Source organism: Cydia pomonella, chromosome 9 (genome assembly GCF_033807575.1).
Source record: "Cydia pomonella isolate Wapato2018A chromosome 9, ilCydPomo1, whole genome shotgun sequence".
NCBI classification, from domain to species: Eukaryota; Metazoa; Arthropoda; class Insecta; order Lepidoptera; family Tortricidae; genus Cydia; species Cydia pomonella.
This window is the reverse complement of record NC_084711.1, coordinates 7,373,105-7,393,402: the sequence shown is the minus strand read 5'-3', so window position 1 is coordinate 7,393,402 and position 20,298 is coordinate 7,373,105. Positions and strand designations below refer to the sequence as shown.

At 38.9% G+C, this 20,298-nt stretch overlaps 1 protein-coding gene across 2 annotated transcripts; it reads left to right on the top strand.

The window, feature by feature from the left end:
* Positions 1-270: 270 nt before the first annotated feature.
* On the top strand, positions 271-19,162 carry LOC133521243 (TBC1 domain family member 9). Of its 2 annotated transcripts, none has more exons than XM_061856089.1 (19): positions 271-487; positions 577-743; positions 994-1,161; positions 1,534-1,630; positions 2,634-2,897; positions 4,844-5,108; positions 7,494-7,693; positions 8,540-8,651; positions 9,201-9,480; positions 9,964-10,157; positions 10,661-10,855; positions 11,280-11,429; positions 12,326-12,514; positions 13,089-13,268; positions 13,818-14,026; positions 14,803-14,918; positions 15,741-15,959; positions 16,394-16,509; positions 17,532-19,162. In XM_061856089.1, the coding sequence occupies exons 1-19, from the start codon at positions 444-446 to the stop codon at positions 17,751-17,753; spliced, it is 3,387 nt and encodes a 1,128-aa protein (XP_061712073.1). In that variant the 5' UTR covers positions 271-443; the 3' UTR covers positions 17,754-19,162. The 2 variants fall into 2 exon arrangements, with proteins under 2 accessions (XP_061712073.1, XP_061712072.1); XM_061856088.1 differs by having other exon boundaries at positions 8,528-8,651.
* Positions 19,163-20,298: the final 1,136 nt, after the last annotated feature.

Here is a 20,298-nt window from a genome sequence, read left to right as displayed (position 1 = left end):
TTAAAATTTTCTATAGGACGATAACCCTTTGCGCCTGCGTTTTTTTAAATTTGCCGCTACTGACAGTAACGACTTGACAGACTATATAAAACATATAAAATATGCAACTCTGGAAATGACTTGTTTTTAGCTTTATTTTTAATAGCCAACACCACTCGAAGGTAAAATATCATGAAAATATCAAAAAATTATATATATTACAGGCCTTATACTAGCAGCGGCCTTTGTAAACGCCAAGATATCACGTTCACCGTGAAACGTCAAAACGATTGTCAAGTTCTGTCTTGTCTTGGTTCTGTCAAGTTGCCGTTGTTTTGTATTGTGCCATTTTGTACCATAATATCTTTAATTTCATCCACAGAAAACACTTAATTGCTTTAAAATGCTAATACTGTTCGAAGACCGGTGAAGATTCATTGCCAAGGTTATCGTAAAGTGTTATCATGTGGGTTAAGCCGCAGGAAGTGTTTATAAAAACTGCGTTGTGGTAATGTATATTCAAGCAGTGGCTTATCTATTTTGTACATATGCAGTTGTAACGAGATCTGGAAATTGAAAAGGAATAATATTTTGCAGGGATAGTGATGATACGACGCTGTATTTCGTGCTTCAGAGACGAAAAGGGCATGGCAAGTCGGCGGGTCTGTCTTCGTTGCTCGTTAGCACGTTCGACAGTGTCAGAGACACAAAGCCTGCTCCATACCGGATACTCCACCAAACTCCAAATTCGGAAATATATTATGGTAAGAATTTATTGTAAGATTTCTTACTTTTGACTTTCAAATTGTTTTTTTAATAAAATTAGTAAGTATTAGGTAATTTGTCTTTGATTATTTTAGAACCGGTCTTAGAATTACTTTTATTTGCTCAAAAAATAATAGTTTACTTCAATAGTACCAGTATTTTATACCATTGTTAGGTTTAATACCAGTACAGTTTTTATTATGATCTAAAAAAGTTGCCGTCACATAAATATCTTTCTGACTTTTGCAGTTATATCATCAGCACTAACGGAGCAAGATATTCGTCAAGATTGGCAGTGGTTGCTGGACAATGTCTGCCCGACACTACATTCCTTTGATACAGAGGAGGAGGTCACGGAGTTTGTTTGTTGTAAAATCAACTCCATCATTGCTACGGAACAAGAAAACTTTACAGAAGGTGTGATTTTTTTCTTTATCTTCAGCACCATAATATAGTTCTACATTTCTACACAAAGAAATAACACAATTAGTTTTTTTTAGCCCGCCTGATGGGAAGCAGTTTAGACTATTGACCATTATATCCCTAAAGACTACCAATTCATCTCCAAATTTCCCATTTTACAAAATCTAATAATTGGACAGAAAATGATATGTTGAAGACAAATATTGTTATATGTACATCACAACCTTAATATACGGGCAATAAAGTCGTGTATACATACTTTTGGCACTTTTTTCGTATCAATATTTTCAGACGTGACCATACTTATATTGCAATCATTAATATATTATATTTTGCCTAATAATTGCTTAAAAAAATATTTTTTAGATGAGGATACAATAACATACAAAAATGTTGTGTATGAGTTCCACCAAAGGTTCGGAATGCCGAAAGATGAAAAATTGGTGTGTTATTACTCCTGCAGGTGAGTCATTGTCTTTGTTAATTTGTGAATCATGTTTGTCCTAAATCTGATAGCGGTCTGGGTACTCCGTAATTTAAAATATGATTTGATAACATAGTCACTCAGGAGTGAGAGTGTATACGGTTGAAATACTGATCTACAATAAACCAAATTTACATAAATGTAAACTTTATTGTTTAAACTAGATGATTAAAAAAAATGAGAATATGACTTCATCAGTGTGGAATTAATTTATTTGGGTAGTTTGTATTTAATCTGCTTTTTGTTTATTCCCCATATAAACTTCCACTGCCTTTTCATTTTCACCCCTTAAATATGCATAAACATGCAAGAAAAAATTAAAGTTCTTTATTTCTTACAGAAAGTTAAATGATGAAAGTCTTATAGTTCTTTGTGTAAGAAATTATTAACTATTTTATATCCTTCCCACATATATGCCTACCAAATAACATCTAAACAGTTAAGCCTCATTGATTCCCCATACAAACTTCCACCCCCCCTAAGGGATAAGGGATTTCTGGGATAAAATTGATTAATTAAATTTCGCCTAAACTTCAAAACGACTGGTGTTATAACACCTAAATCTCAAATTACCTATGAGTGTTATTTTATCCAATACATATTATCATCTTTAGTTCCAGCAGATTGGTCAAATAATATTGTTAATACGACAAAGGTTATAAAAATGCACTTTAGATATAGTAATACCTAATATATTTAAAAAAGAAATTCATCGAAAATTCAACATTTGAGGAAAGATACTTTTTGACATTTAGGTATTTTGAGACTTGGACGATATGAATAAATGTCATTATGCCATTTGGCCATTTTAATAAGGACACAATTATATTAAGGCATTCTGGGACCAAGTTGTTTTGTAATTTCGGACATATAAATACTATAGCATTACATAGCATTATGATATTTAGGTGCAATGAAACCAAAGCGATATTTCAGATTGGTGCTTTATTTTTATGATTTTATTTTATTTTTCATTTGACAGTTACTGGAAAAGTAAAATGCCCAGACAAGGTTGGATGTACCTGTCCGTCCACTACATGTGCTTCTATTCCAACATATTCGGACACAAGACCACAATCAAGATCCGATGGGCCGATGTGACAGAGCTAGCCAAGACCAACAGTTTACTGTTTCCGGACTCCATAAAAGTGGTGACCAGAGATGCAGAGCATTACTTTACCTTGTTCTTGAAGAAAAATGAGACATATGCGCTTATGCAGCAATTAGCGAATATTGCAATGAAACAGTGAGTATTTTTGTGATATCCTGTTTAAGAAGAGGTCTTAATGTGAGTTGTGCCGTCGTGAAACATAGTAACATTAAGCTAATTTTACGGCTTAACTCACGTGTTTCACGTGTGTCACGATGGCCGCGCTTCGCGTACTAATCGTGAATGCTACTCACACTGTTAATGTTTGGAAAAGGAGAACTAGGCTTTCCGAAACATGTCGCGCGAGTGACTATAAATACGTGAGTTAAGCCGTAAAATTAGCTTAATGGCACCAAAGAAGTAAACCTTACAATACATTACTTTACCTACATGTCATCATACGAACAACAATATCATTGAAGCCCTGAATTAATCAACTGTTAGGCCTTATTTACACGGATGAAGAATTTCCATGAGATTTTCTTTACATTGCCGTATTTAGTCAAACGGCTTAATTCTTTGTAGTCTATAGTTAGCAATGTATTGAAATGTAAAATACCGTGTAAATGGGCCCTTAACCTTTATCTCAATTCAAAGGTTAAGTTTAATTGTTAGCTGAGATGTTTTTTACTTGCAAGTATTTCTATTGTATTCCACCTCTTAAAATAATTGAGAACCTCATTAATTACTGCTTTTGATGATGGCAGAATGAAGATGGATGTATTTTTTAAAATAAAGTGCAGTTGACAAGCCTAACAAGTACAGCATAGGGAAAATAATAAAGTGTTATTTTTTAAATTGAAATGTGGTTAATTAAAAGTATCACCGCGGTTTTGGTGTGTGTCATAGACCTTTATCAATAGTTTGCGGAGCATATCAAGTTACTGATAAGTGTAGTTTATTCATTGTGTTGATTTGAATAATACTAATAAACTGTCAAATACAGATAAATGTAGAAAAATATTTTTTGAACTTTCTTTAAAGAATAAAAATATGACGAAACGATTGATCAAAATATTCAAATAACTCTTATAGCTGTCCTATATTTAATTTATTCTATTGCGCTTAGCATGTCAACCATATTGGCAGGTAGGGTGCAAAATGCACACCTCTCGCTTCCTCAACCCCTGAACTTTGAAGCTCGCGCAGGGTCTGAAAATTCTCGTCGCAATGACGAATTTTCTTCATTCATCAGATTACTTAGTTTCTGACCCTTTGACCCTGTGTTTCTGCTGCCGAATATCGAGAAAAGGTTGCTCAGCATAGTACTTTGTTCGGTAATCTCCTCACGCACAAAACGGCCAGTGTAGACGTGCCTCGGCCGAGGCGGCGCGCGCGTTTTCCTCTCCTGAGCGCGCGTTTTCCTCGTCCGAGGGCGCGTTTTCCTCGCCTGAGCGCGCCACCTCGGCCGAGGCACGTCTACACTACACTGGCCTTTTTGTGCGTGAGGACTTTGCCTTGCGCGTATGCTCGCTCTGTGTGGACCCGGCTAATTGAAAACCACTTTTGACACACCCAAAATTATTACGTTCGATAAATCAAATATGAACTATTTATAAAACCGCAATTGCAGAATTTATTTTTTAAGAAGGAGCGTCAGCTACAGTAAAATGCAGCAGCTACGCTTAAGTTGAATTCAAGAATACAGAAATCAATAAGTTACAATAATGCGAGTTGGTATGGAACTCTTCGTGCACAATACTGGAGTTTTTTTTTATCAAAACTGGACTTTATTAATAAAGTGGCTCAGTGAGCTGGACATCTAGAGAAACCCCATGGCTCCGGAATTAAAAAAAAATTCAAAAAGTAATTCAACAATTTATTTTATATAATTATCGAACCTCCACACCAAATTTTACAAGAATGTAGAGGAAAACATCCGGACATACAAAATAATTTTTGCCCAATCTTAAGCGGAGACCTTCGCTTTCACTCGTTCAACTAGCAAACCATAGTATGTTATTGCAACACGGTTCACGAATTATCAATTAACTGGCGTTGTAAAATGGTTTATTTTATAACCTTATTCCATCTGTTTCAAGGTTGATCGACGACAAATCAGGCAGCTTCAATATAGACAAGGACCTTCTAACGAAACTCAGCAAAAACGTACCAAAGAAACCCTCCTTCTTGAAACGAGACCTGGACGCGAGAAAGCAGTCTAATCTCTACACGCTAAGGTTCAGATTGCCGCAGACGGAGAAGCTGGACGGGTCCGAAGAGTGTTCCCTGTGGACGCCTTATAATAAAAGGCATAATTGGGGGCGATTGTACTTATCACAGAATTTCATTTGTTTTGATAGTCGGGTAAGTAAATGTGGAAATTATTTGCTTAAGATTACGACGCTTTTATCTTTAGTTTGTGCTTGACGGATGGTTATTATACATTTGGTTTTCTATCTTGTAATAATCATCAAGTCAAATTAGGGCAGCGCCAGCGTGGTTTAAATATTAACTTTACTTTGTTTGTGTTAAGGCAAGAATTCAAATGGATTAAAAGCATTTGTCATGAAAACTTGTCATAGTGGCGTTTCACGAGAACGTTGCTTACGAAATGCTTTTGCCTTATATGGCAGATACCTCAATCAAATGCGTAGCGCTCGAGAATATACTGCTAATTTGTGAGCCAAGTCATGAAATGTTATTAAGACCAAATATAGTTTCCTCAGTACTTTAATTTTTTTTGAAGAATGGTATTCCGTAAGCGAAATTTCGTGGAATGTTTCAATAATCGTCACTCTAATCTTGAGAATTGACTTCTAACTGGCGATAAACACTGATGCACATAATCATAGTTGTATGTAGATGCATACCTATAGTGTATAGTGTTAATTAGATACATTTGCATGTTCACATAGTTACCCCAGACTAAACAGAGTGTAACATTATTACAAGTTATGTTATGATAGTAAGACTGCATGTTGACATAAGTAGTTTGTCTGCCGAATAGGTTATCGCATCGTAGCACGCTATGTTACTATTTAATTATTTAAGTTACAGCAAGAGCTATAAATGTAATTATGATAATGTCGACTCCGAAATGTACCTAATTTACTTATGTACCTAATTTATTTTAAGTGCATTGGTCAGAGACGGAGTGTTTAAGGTATTTTTCAACGTTGCGCAATAATTTGCGGAGGCAATATGTAGGTCAATAATGAAAGTACTTTTAATTATTCGTTAGCATACATGATTTTTACAATAACAGGGTAGATGTCTCTTTTTAAGTATTCAGAGATACTTGTGATAAGAGACACCGCTCTTCCGCAGTAAAGTATCTTAACTAACAAAGGCGATACAGATTAACTTAAAAAACAGAAAATGATATATACTACATGATGAGTTGAGTAGAAAATAGAAAAGAAAATTAATAAATTTACAGGGTAAAGATGCCAGGTTTCCAGTTAACTTAAGAGGGGAGTAGGGGGGGGGGGGTGTATGTGTGTGAGTGTGCGCGTGTGCGTGTATGTGTGAGTGTGCATGTGCGTGTGTGTGTGTGTGTGTGTCTGTGAGTACGCGCGCGTGTCCGTGTGTATGGGAGAGTATCTGAAATGTCTGTAAATAATATTATCTATGATAGCAAATAGTGTATATAATAAAAAGCAACAGGATTTATCATATTACACAGAGTTTGATTTTATGATTAATGTATGGTATCTCACTTATGTTAAGAGATCTTCAATTTCGAGATAGCTTTTATCTTTAAGCTAATTGATTAGCATCGTCTTACACTCTTTGAGCCTCACAGGGTAGATGTTAATATTTTTATTTACCATATTATATAATCTTGTAGATTGAGCAGTAAACTGTATTTTTGCATATGCTGTGTTGGTGATAACTACGGGAATTACATTAGGTTTTCTACGTGAAGTGATAGGGTCATTTTTGTACATGGTATTTTTATGTTCCTTAAGATAAATATTTTGTAATTTCTCGACAACGCGCATTACTGGCGTTGGAGCTAAGCTGAAATGGGACTGAGCTTGCCATGTCATGCACAGAGGTGGGCCAAAATGGCCTCGGTAGATAGACGAGGAGCTGGCAGGCCCAGGCGGAGATGGTGGTATTGGTTCATACCAACCGCCAGCCAGCCAGTCCAGGTCATCCTGGACGTATATCTCAACGGCTGGCTGGAGATTGCAAATCGAGACGAATGGAGATGCAGAGACGAGGGGGGCCTTTACCCAGCATTGGGACACCGTATAAGCTATTCATTTATAATAGTTATATATGAAACCTGTTTAATTAAATATAGTTTTGTATTTCAGTTGATACAAATGTAACTAATACAAAATACCTATGAACTAAACAAATTAAAGCTAAACTAACATTAAAATAAACCCACTTAAGAATTAAACTATTTTTAAGAAAAACTAAAACATACACCTCTGCCTGCGGCATGGAACCCTTAACGCTGCCCGCGTTACCTCTTTATATTGCCAGCGATATACGCTGGGAGACGTAAGTGCCAGCCCTATGGTCCCCGAGGTGTCGACCAGCCGTGTCGACAGGTCCCCCTGTTTAATATATTTTTTTTTTATGTATAAAGATACATTAAAAGTCGTCCATTAATTTTTGACAGTGCATACGCGCCGCGTTTGCCATATCGTGGCTATACATACTCAAACTCGTATCTGATATATAGATACGAGGTTGAGTAAGTATAGCGACGATATCTATACTTAATTTCAGGTGCGTAACCTGGTCCGTCTAACGATCCCCCTGCGCACCGTGCACCAAGTGGAGCGCGCGGACTCGGGCGGCACGGGCAGCGCGGACTCGGGCAGCATCCTCATCACCACCGCGCACCACACCAGCTTCCTCTTCGGCAACATCTCCGACCGCGAGTTCCTGGTGCACAAGATCTCAGAGCTCCTAGCGAAGCTGCCCAAGTGAGTGAATGATTCTAAGCGAACGAGCGAGCTTTTGACAGATGTGTCTACCCGCGCCAGCTAGCAGACGCCCTTAAGATTTGAATGTAACTAATCAGTTTTGAATGATGGTTAGTTTCACTAGACTTAGACTTCGAGCTCAGTCAACACAATTTTGACACCCACCCGCTTCAGTTACCCGTGAACAAGATGCATGTAACTGCGTCGAAATGTCGGGAGATCATTAACAATATAAAAGGTAATCCCGGTCGATTTAAGTCTAGTGAATGTAACTTATTTTTCTATCTTGTCATGAGTAATTGCTTCATTGTAAGCTGGAGACAAACATGACTAAAGCATTTTTTTCGGAGTAAATATAAAGCTTCCAGGTGTACTTTAAACCAGCAATACTGTCAGTTGTATGTTGAACCTAAATTAAACTGTTAAAAAAAATCTTTTGCATGAGACGTTTTAATATATTACTTATAATTTTCCTTGCCTTTGTGTGTTCATCTTTGGATCCTATCATCTAATTTTTCAGTTTCATTTCAGCTATTAACTCGAATGCAGCCAGGAGAACAATTGGGATTATTCAAGTTAAAGATATATTACCACAACGTTTTTATAAACACGCATATAAAGATTTAGCAAAACGTATGATCTAGGTCTTTTGCTTTTTACATGGTACTATTTCACAAAAAAAGTTTGTAATGTATCTTTTAACTTGTATGTATCATGTCCAATCATTTTCAGTATGGGGTTTCTGCCTACAATTTCACCCTTGCTACGCGTATGGTCTACTAACAAAGGGTGCCCCCTTTACTTAAACAAATTCTCAATCTGTTGAATGTCCAGTGGTGTGTACAGGGAGAAGCCACACAAGAAGACCGAGGAGCCGTCGTGGGTGCCGCAGCCGCCGCTGATGTCGCTGTTCTTGACGCAGCAGACTTCGCCTATCAAGCAGATACAGCAGAAAAAGGTGTGTTCAACTCTATATCATACTAACAGCAACATATTTATCTGATTATTCATGGACCGTATGTTTTTGTAATAAGGTTTACAAATGGGCAGGTAACTGTGACGACGATTGTACAATATACGAAACTAGAAGCGTAAAATGTTGGAGTGTGTATCGCCATGGGCACACAGACTACATTTTTTATTTATTTAGGTAACAAACAGTCACATATTAATGTATATAAGCTTAAGTGATAACAAACAGACCTTTAGTTCAATTGAAAATAAAAGAATACATAGTCAATTACAGATCGAAACAGGGAAGGTGTTAGGCATCTTCTTGTCTGTCACGCATACAGGGACTTCAAAACATCGGTTGGTAATTTATAAATGCATGACAAAGGAATGGAATTGAAAATGGTATACAAAATAAATTCATTATGTATGTTATTATTTATACAGCGTTTTTCTCCGTGTTCCTATTTACCTTCCCGAATAACAAAGACTATCCACACTAACCTTTGTCGACATCTAACATCTAACAATAATACTAATTCTTCTATTCTTCCAGGAGAAACAATGGGAAGACCATATGACAGATGTCGGCCGCGGCATCAGCATGTACCAAACCACCGCCGGCAGCGAGCTGGTCATCAACGGCATACCAGAGTCCCTCCGAGGCGAACTATGGAGTGTCTTCTCTGGCTCCATACTACAGAAGACTCAAAATAAAGGACTGTACGAACGGCTGGTGAATGAAGCGTTGTCTTCGAAGAATCAGGCGAATGATGAGATTGAAAGAGATTTGCATCGGTCGCTGCCCGAGCATCCGGCTTTTCAGAATAATGTTGGTGAGTTTCTTTTTTGTATCGATTCATACTAGTCTAAAAGGCGAGTTATGGAATGTCTTCTCTGGCTCCATATTACAGAACACACATAATAAAGGATTGTATGAACGGCTCTTGAATGAAGCGTTATTTTCGAAGGACCAGGCGAATGAAAGAAACAAAGGCATTTGCATCGGTCGCTGCACGAGCATACGGCTTTTCAGAATAATGTTGTTGTTTTTCTATATACTTAAATATCAGACTAAGAGTCTAAAAGGCGAGCTACGGCAGGTGAATGAGGCATTGCCCTTCAAGAATCAGGCGAGTAAGATTGAAAGGGATCGTAAGTACGGTGCTGCATGCAACAGAATCCCAGTGACCGTTACGAGATCGTCCGTCCATCTTGTAAAATGCTGTCCGTTATAGCCCTTTCCTGGCCGTGGTCGCCACTAGGACTGAAATACCCCAGCGTCCATCCTTGCTATAATTACTGTATTGTCTTTCCAGGTATCTCTGCACTCCGCCGCGTCCTCTGCGCGTACGCACTCAAGAACCCGACCATCGGCTACTGCCAAGCCATGAACATCGTGGCTTCAGTGCTGCTCATATACTGTCCAGAAGAGCAAGCGTTCTGGCTACTGGCCACTATCTGCGAGACGCTACTGCCCGATTATTACAATACGAGGGTCGTTGGCGCTTTGGTTAGTATTATTAATAAAATAATATTTACAGTACATATGGTGCTACTTTACCGCACTAGTGCGAAAATGAGCATATTACGTTACTGTGTCGAACATTTAAAGGGCCATATGTACTGTAAAACGTTGTACGATACATGTGCGAATACTCCTTTCGGTCGTGTTTTAATATATCGCCACTCGTTTCGAGTTTCCTATTTTTCGCACTTGTATCGTAATGTACTATTTCATCACACTTGCTCAAAAAAGATCATTTCATGCAGGTGTACTGAAGGACAACGGCCTATATTGTTTCCGCGTGTTTTTTGTGAAAATAAAAAAAATTATAACTCAAAGGGAGCGACCTTTTCTTGAATGAGTAGAATTGATCACTTTATGATATGGTTAGGTTCGGTTTGATTTTTTCTAGATGTGGCTAACCGATCATTTCATGAACTGATCGCAACATCATGAAAATTTTAAGATCTAGCCACGACATCCGACACTAATCTGAGTTTCATATCCAGGTCGACCAAGGCGTCCTAGAAGAGCTAACAGAAGCCCACCTGCCCGAGCTCCACGCGAAGCTAGACGAGCTCGGCATGATGAACATGATCTCTCTGTCCTGGTTCCTCACGCTGTTCATCAGCGTCATGCCCTACGAGTGCGCCGTCAACGTCATGGATTGTTTCTTCTACGACGGAGCTAAGGTTATCTTCCAGGTAAGCAAGAATTGTTCCTATTGAAACAGCATAAAATCGTAAGACACGTTAGGAAAACCCTCAACAAACCAAGAATATGCCCAAGAACATAAGAAACTGTTGGAAGAAGACCTAGGTCATAAGCTCCTGTCTGATGGACGTAAGTATTGTGGATGAACTCCTCGTAATTCTTGTGGAGGAGGATAAAGGAAAACTATTAAAGGTAATATTAGGGAAGGCCGTTTTTAGCAGTACTTCGGCTATAACGATTGATGATGATGATCTGATCAAGTTCTTTGGAAAGTATTGCGTTTGAGCCGTGAAAGACTAATTTTAAATAGTGGTGATTTTTTATTTCATCCTTTATTAGAGAGCGGAGTGGTCAATTTCAGTTCAGTTCTACTTCCGAAGTCACATTTAAGGCCCGATTTCTTTATGCTTCCAGGTAACGCTAAAAATTCTGGATATCAACCGAGACAAACTGCTCAAATGTACAGAAGACGGGCAGGCCATGCAGGTGCTCAATGACTACCTGAAGGGCATATACAATGATGAGGCTATGGCGTTATCTACTGAGCCGAGGACCGCTGAGAAGGTGAGATAATAAGTCGTGTCGACTAACGTTTTGTATGACCCAGCGGATCTAGTGACAAAAAGTTATATTTGCTCTATCAGGTCGTTAACGTATATGGGAATTTATACCCATACAAATAAATAAATTTGTTTGGCCTCAACTGACGAAGGCTCTGCCAAAATACACTGGAATCCACCCATATCCAACCTATTCAGACTGAGTAAGCGAAACAGAGCTAATCTTTCGCCTTCATTCCGTACACATTCCGTCAAAATAAAATAGAAGACGTTCAGCATGTTTTGACGGAATGTGTACGGAATGAAGGCGAAAGATTAGCTCTGTTTCGCTTACTCAGTCTGAATAGGTTGGATATGGGTGGATTCCAGTGTATTTTGGCAGAGCCTTCGTCAGTTGAGGCCAAACAAATTTATTTATTTGTATTAGACTATTTAAGTAGATATAAGACTATAATAAAAATATTGACTGTAATATTGATTAAGGTACGATGGGGCTGACATAATCATTAAGGATTGTAAGTCCCTAAATAATAAAAGAATAAAAAAAAAGTAATTTACGGGACTTCAAAGTTTGAATGTCAGTCTTGACGTCAGTCGTGCTCGTGCTAACTATCGCTATAGAAACTGTGCGTTTTAACATAAGCACTGAACGCGCCTGTTGGCCAAGGTCTATGTGCTAGCCGGAACCAACATCAGGACTGTGAGAAGATGAAATGATGAATTGGCTATATCATGAAAAATCAAACCTAACATAGTCATATCATGAATTGATCAATTTTTAAAATGGAATTGGTAAATGATCAAATTCTATGATCTGGTCACGAAACACCTAAAACGAGTACCGCAAACCCTGTCCAGAGATGGTAAAAACCTTTTACAATGTTTCTCATTATTTTTCAGAGCGTGAAAATCCAAGAGATCATCTACCAGTCCTACCGCTCATATGGGCAGAGCGTAACACCAGAGTGCATAGAACATCTCCGACTAAAACACAGGCTGCGAGTGGTTCGGCAGCTGGAAGACAGCCTCGAGAGGAACACGCTGCGAGCGCTGCAGATGGACCGGCTGCTGGAGCCGCAGGAACTGCAGGTCTTCCTCCTATTAGTGCCTTCTGGGGTTCCTAAGAGTTTGGGCTCCGATTTCAGAGATTTTACTTAACAATTCTATTCCAGCTGGGAAATTATAAACTGCCAAACACGTTTTGTTTAAAATAACAATTTTGTGGTTATAGTTTATAATAGTAGCACAAGAAAATTATTCTCCACTGAACTGACAAACGACTCTTGCCAAACTATAGTATGCAACTGGCAAAGTATCTCCTCAGTCGTAGACACTTGTCATAGTAGTCGGTCTTTGTATGACCTTTTTCGTTGTTTCCCGACATGCTTCTCTATTTATGCTTGTCGCACGCACAGATTTAAAGGTGACCCGGTGAGAGCTTTCACTTGGTCAGTCCATCGCATTGAGGGCCGCAATCTGGGTCTTGTGCCATCCACTCTGTCCTGAACAACCAACCTCTCCATGGCGTCGACTTCCCTGCACATAACGTGACCAAATCGTGGCAAAGTATAACACAGCGGTTATCCAAATTGACGCAGCTGGTTTGGTCCCAGCTTATGTCCCTTGACGCACACGTTGTATATTATTTTTTTCTTATTTTCAGGAACTATTAAGTATAATCCGCGAAGAGCTCCTGTGGGCTAAACGCGTGCCGTGCGAGCGACTAGAGGCCCCATACGAGGCGTACAGGCTGGACTACACGCAGTTCAAGAACCTGTTCACTGCTCTGTCGCCGTGGGGGAAGGGGGAGTGCGCTGAGGCCATCACTGCTAGGATGTTTAAGGTAAGATGTTTGTTTTTCTATATTAAATGATATCTCTTGGAAAAATGAAAAACCGTGGGCTGAATGTTGTGTTAATGACTATTATGCCACGTTAATGCAAAAAATGAAATGAAGCTCCATACGAAGGAAAGGGGAGATTCGATTTAATTAAAGCCCGACCAGAAATATATGATTAATGAGGACGCTGTTATTCTCATGTGTAGGGTGACAGTTCAGTTTAGTATGAACAATTTATGTCATCTCGCTTTGTGTGGTAGGGCACAGCCAGCGGATGTCATTGCAGATCTAGAGCAGAGCCCAACTGGGGAAGTCCTTCCACCTTACAGAAAACCGCAGCCAAATAACCCTAGACCCTACTCAGTGTTGTGTTCCTGCCGGTGAGTAAGGTTGCCAGAGCTCAACGAGGGCGGGGGGGGGGGGGGGGAATGCTAGGGTCGGCAACGCGCATGTGACTCCTTTGGAGTTGCCTATCTACGGAGACTACTTACCATCAGGCGGGCCGTATGCTTGTTTGCCACCGAAGTAGTACTTATTAAAGAAAAATTGCAGCTAATGGACAACGACGAGGACGGGTTCGTGTCGGCGCGCGGGCTGTCGCTGGCGCTGGGCGCGAGCGCGCGCGCGGAGGCGGCGCGGCGCCTGCGCGTGCTGTACTGCGCGCACGCGCCGCCGCTGCTGGCGCGCGCCGAGCTGCGCGACCCCCGCGCGCAGCGCGCCGGCGCGGAGCTCGCCGCTGATGCCATCTCTTTCTTCGACAGGTTGGTGTGTTTCCTTACCTTTATTATTCAAGACAAAAGTGAACGACCACGCGAAATCGCTTATTCCGTACAAACAAAGTCCTCATTTTCCTCTCTGGAAATTGACTTTATTGAAAATATTTTGTCACAGTTTTATGTATTTCAACGGTCAATTAACCCTTCGTTGCAATTTTGTTTTTCGCTGCTAACTCTTTTAAGTGATTATGAAAAAAAAGAAAGGTTTCTGCAATGGTGGACGCATACGCGCCCTCATTCTACAATCATGTAACTTATTTTTAATTTATCTACACTACATATTTTTGATGCAATTAATACTATTTCATCGGTTTTTGCCTACCGCGGTAAGTGATTTTAAAGTGTCTTTATTCAATAACACTTTTTAAAATATGTAACAATTATATATCTTATATGATCATTATTTTGCTTTCAGGAGTAATAGTTCCTGATTTTTTTAAACGTTTTTCAATAATAAGAGAACAGTTTTGAATGATTCACGGTTAGTTTAACTAAACTTAAACCAACCGGAATATGCCCGAACCGTAATTACCTTTTTTTATGAGCTCCCGATATTTCGATCCCGCTATCTTCAGTTACCCGTGAACAACATGCATGTAACTGCGTCGAAATATCGGGAACTCATAAACAATTAAATAGGCAATCACAGTTCGTATCCCGGTTGATTTAAGTCTAATAATAAGATATGTCAAAATTGTTTACCTTTTTTTCTAATGCAACAAAAACGAACTATAAAATGCAACAATGACTTATTGTTACAGCGTAGAAAACGCATCCGGATCTGAACCTATTCCTCAAGAGCTACAGCGGTCTATAAGCGACGCCGGCGATGCCGGCTACATGGATAAATCCAGCGACAGCTCCAATAGCCAATCAGGTACATAAACTTTTTATTAAGCTGTTACAGCGTTAGCCAAGTTCGTTTTTATCTGGACTATCTAAACAATAATAATAATAAGCTCGCTAGGCAGCTTGTGGCGAGCTGTTGGAGAGTTAGGGTCTCCGTCTCCGGCGTGTCTTCGTCGGTCGGAGTGGACACCAAGGGACGTTACGTCGTTAGAACTATATGCTCCAGGGATGGAAGTGAAACATGCATAAGACGCGAGTTGGCACAGTGGCTGTTATCAGCCACTGGGTAGAAAGCGGCGTACGGTACACTTCTCGACATCCCTGAGCCGCTCACACCGGTGTTGCTCCTGGTCATCTTCATGACAGCAGTTTCAGGGGCCCAACTAGTGTGCGGCGAGTCACCGCCTGTCCCGATAACTAGTGAAACCATTGTCATGGCAGGTGTCCGGACGTCTTTGCAGTCTCATTGTCCACCCAAACTTCAATCCATAGACCGTTATACTGTTCAATTTTTGTACAAGAGGTTTTTTTTTTTGCAACCGGTTCATTCGACCGGGGGTCTATTGTTGCGCCTGTGAATGGGTTCCAGCAGGCGTTCTACATGACATTAAAGCTCTCTAAGAGGACTCTACGTGTTGGATCTATATCCCCACGCAAGCCTATCAAAAGACCGGGATTTATAGGCCCGTGAATTTCGAAGAGATAATAATAATATCTTATATTTATTATGAACAGACGAGGTAATTTTTTGTTTGAACTTACGACATCCTCCCCTCCGACCCCTTTTACTGTACATATCGGTTTTCCAAACTTTTAGAATATACACTTATACAGTATACGTTTCTCTCAGCTTCCTCCAGCGTGGACCCCATAGCGGAGTCCATCCGCGCCTGCGCGTGGTCCGGCATGGGCTCGGGCTCGGGCGCGTCCACACCGGGCGCGTCCACGCCGGGCGCGGCGCCGGCCACGGCCCCGCCGCTGTCTCGGGCGCACTTCCTTCAGCTGTTGGCGGCCGTACACTCACTCACGCTGCACAAGGACCAGCTGTATGAGGCGGCGGCACAGGCTGGTACGTAACTAATTCAAATTGGACTCCTGGAGTCCCAGGGGTCTAAATTTGCGAGCCAAAAAAGGACTGCACTGACGTATTCTCTCTAATTTAAGGCTGCCTTCTAAGTTGCCGACGCCGGATTTACTTGAACTCCTCAAAAGATATTACAAAAGTAAAATTGGTTGTAGGTAAACCGACACAACATGAGTCTAGCAAATCCAAAGAAACCTGGACGCATGGCAGCCGTTTACTTCGTACCTTGTTGGCATACCCTTTGAATTTAGTCATAGCGTGGCCGCGAATTTCTCCGGGTAAAAGCACGAAATATAATCTCGTTCAAACTTCCACCTCTCGTCCTTTGGGATCAATTCCCGGGATATAAAATATCCTACAACCAGACGAACATTCAAACATACAAATTTTTACGTTTATAATTATGGTATCTTATTTAGGTACGCTCCTGTTGAAGATGGGTGAATGGAACCACCAGCGGCCGAGCCTGGACCGCGAGATATCGCAGGACAGCTTGTACTTGGCCGCGGCCGAGAAGCAGCCCGGGATACGACAGGTAACATAACCATCATAATGTAGTGTTGTTCACCGACTACATTGGACTCGCTGCTCGGCATGTGAACTTGAACATCTAGCAAATTCTGGAGAAACTTCCTGGTCAGTCAAATCCAGTAGCAAATGCAAGAATATTTTGACAGGTAACACAGGCTTAAAGAAAGTTTTAGGTTAGAACCCTGTTAGGACATCTGACCGAGGAACGGTCTTGTGTTCAATGAGTACTTGCTTGCACCAATTAGATAAAAGGCAAAAGAATAATGGAAGATAAAGATAATATATGTAATTGGACCCAAAACTTACCTTCGTACCTCACATAGATAATATAGTAGCTAAATCTTTTAAGCAATTGGGATTTATATTACGAGTAGGAAAGCCTTTTAGTAGATTGTCAACTTATAAAGTATTATTTAACAGTTATTTCCGTAGTAGGTTAGAGTTTGCTAGCGACGTTTGGAATCAACTTTACAAAATTCACAGTGATAAAATAGAGAAAGTACAGAAAAAGTTTGCCAAGACAATTGATTATCGCACTAGACATAAATATATAGATTATACCACCTCCATGAAAAGACAAAATATTACTTTATTAAGTTCTCGTCGCGAACGTATTGATGTCTTGATCTTGTACAAAGTTAATAACATCATCGATTTCACATCCCCCGTAGTCGAACGGTTTCATTAGGAGAGCATGCAGGCTCTATGACGAAAAATTTAAAAATGTGGATGTTTTCCATGTAACACTATTTACTTCAAAAGATTATCTTTAGAATGTATTCAACAGCCATAATATTGTTATAAAATTATTGCATGTTTTCTGGCACTGTTTATTAACACACCGTTTAGGTTATTAACTATTCATATTGATAACTCGTATACTTTAATATTTTAATGTAACTACTATTGTATTTAATATAACAATACAAGACTGTTTGTTTCTGAATCAAATAAATAAATAAAAAATAATTGTATATACAACACTTCTTATATCACATTAATATGTAGATTCATCATTGTTTACAGATGGATCCAAATGGCAACACAACCTCCGACCAAGAAACTGAGCCATCCCCGTCAAAGGAAACCGAACCTTCGTCAGACGACGAATGGTCCATTTCCCTTGAGCAGTTCCTCGCCACAATGCTCTCACAAGAACCTCTAGAGGCGTTCTTCAACGAGAAAGTATCCATATTGCCAGATTTAGAAGCCTTAAAACAAAGAGACAGGTTTCAGTCGATGTCGTGAAGGTATATTTGTAAACTTAAAACGCATGTTTTCTAATTATGAAAGAGATTTAATGAGGCCTTTTGCGCAATATATGCATTGTAAAATCGCTTCACCATATTAGAGCTATTGTCGTTTGTTGTCAAATGTGTGACGGCAAGTAATATAAGCCCATTGACCAAGCAAAAGGTACCAGTTTACCAGTATGTGCTTTATTTCGTTATAAAATCGTATCCGGAACGATCTCTATTTTAAAGTGTAGGTGTTTTTAGGCCACTCCACGCTAGCGTCTCTCGAGCGTCGACGTATAGTTAACTCTATGGCTGCTGCTCGACGCAATGTTGACGCAACTGCGCAGCGACGCCATTTTCCATAGCCCTGACTAGACGCCGACGCTCAAAAAACGCTAGTGTTTGGTGGCTCTTATGGCGGACTCCTACTGGATTGATCTGTTACTACGTTAGTACCTAATATACGCGTATAAACGTGCTAATATTATTATATCTTAATTATTGGTTAAACAAAATTTACTTTTTATAACAGAAGCAATCTATCGAAAATAGTTTTGCTTATGAACAAAAGTTATATCAACATATTTAAACGCCGATAAAATTAAGAGTGCATGATATAGCAACTTACAATAATTACCAACACATCTAGCTGTGAATTATTTTACTTCTTTATTAACAAAAATCGCATGACTGATAGGGACGATGTTAAGTCAGCATTTGAAAGTAAAATTGTTGAATTTATTGACGTGCTACATTTTTTGCTTTATTTTATTTTATTTATCATTTGGAACATTCGCAATATTCGCATGTTAAGCGATAAAAAAACATTCCAAATTTTATGTGGTAACTTATTTATTATTAGTATTTCCTTGTGTGTATGAATTTTAGTAGTAAAGGGTTAGTATAGAATGTTTTACATAGAAAGAGACGGATGAACTCTTGAAAATATGCAACACTGCTAACCTAGCAATATTTTTGTTAAATCACACGCCAGCAATTATTTTTCTGTCAAGATATTTTAAGGAGTTGCTCCAATGTGTAGCAGTTAGATTTTTAAGGATTATTAAAAATATGTCAGGCAGTGTTAGAAACTGTACAAAAATACCAACATAAAATATCTTAATAGCCACTTTGAAAGGTCATAAGTTTTATTTTCAATGAATTTATAAAGTAGCCATATTAGTTATATAATCATATTTTATTTTTAAGCAAAATATTTTTTAGGAAAGTACGGAGGGATTGCATATTTCATAGCTTGCTAATGCTTCATATGTAAAATAATGGTGCTTCGCTAATATACAACGTGTCTGTGGATGTAGTGCAATAACTAATGATTAGGCTGTCAAGGCCAATCTACTAAGTGTTAAAATATATACTTTTTTGTATGGCATCGATGGTGTTCACGCGGAATCAGTGCAAGACGGTCTTTAAAAACAGAAATCATTCACTAAAATAATTGATAAAAAATATAATACCTACGTACACATTGTCGAGCAGATTTGGCATCAATATGGCGGTGCATAGATTAGACTAGGGGTTCCTAATTTTGTTCAGTCCGCGGCGCATTTAATTCAATTCAATTCAATACTTTATTACCAAGAATATGGTACATACACTGTTGGTTAGTAGAAGGTAGATCAGCATATTCTGCCAGCATGCATCGGCGTAGAAATATTTACATAATTATTTACATGAGGAGTTAAATTAAACATTAAAATTCAAAGTCAGGATAAGATTAGCAACATTAATTAACAATTCATAATAAATATCAATTTAAAAATTCATCAACAGAGTAATAACATTTACCAAGCAACCACTGAAATATTTTTTTTTCAAATTGACATACCGGTAGAGTTTTGAGGTCATCTGGGACTCTATTAAATATTTTAACAGCCATATTGCAAGCATTACTTTTAGCTTTTGCGCAGGTAATGTCGGCGCCCTAAACTAATTAAGGGTGGTATTCCACCTGTCTAATTTTTTGGTCCAATGTGCGTTGCGTCTCATTAGCAAAACTATATGCAAGTAAAATGTGAGACGTAAATACACATTGGACAGGTGAAATACCAACCCTAAGGCTATTCGAAAGGTACATGGTGAGGAGGATTGCCTTACGGCGCACCTCTTTGCTGTCTACGGCGCACCAGGGCACCGCGCCGCACAGTTTAGGAGCCCCTTAAAACCGCTTCACAATATGTCGGGTTCCTTTTGTCTATGCTGAAATTAATCTACTGTCTTTACCTAATTCTTTTATTTATTTATAGCTGTGTTATCAAAATAGAAATATATATTTTTGTAAGCTTGTAATGTATGTTAACCAGTAATCATACCAGGAGCCTCTACAGAGATTAGGTAGGTATAACCGAATACCAGACAATATTGTAATTATGCTTCTTAAATAATAATAAATCCCATTATTTATAAAAAAATGTATGAAGTATGTTTAGCCCTGTAGAATCTAGTTTTGTATTATACAGTATCATGTAATTAACGAATCTTATAACCTCATCAGATTAATAAAGAAATTATGTTTAATTAGTTTTACTCAAAATTTT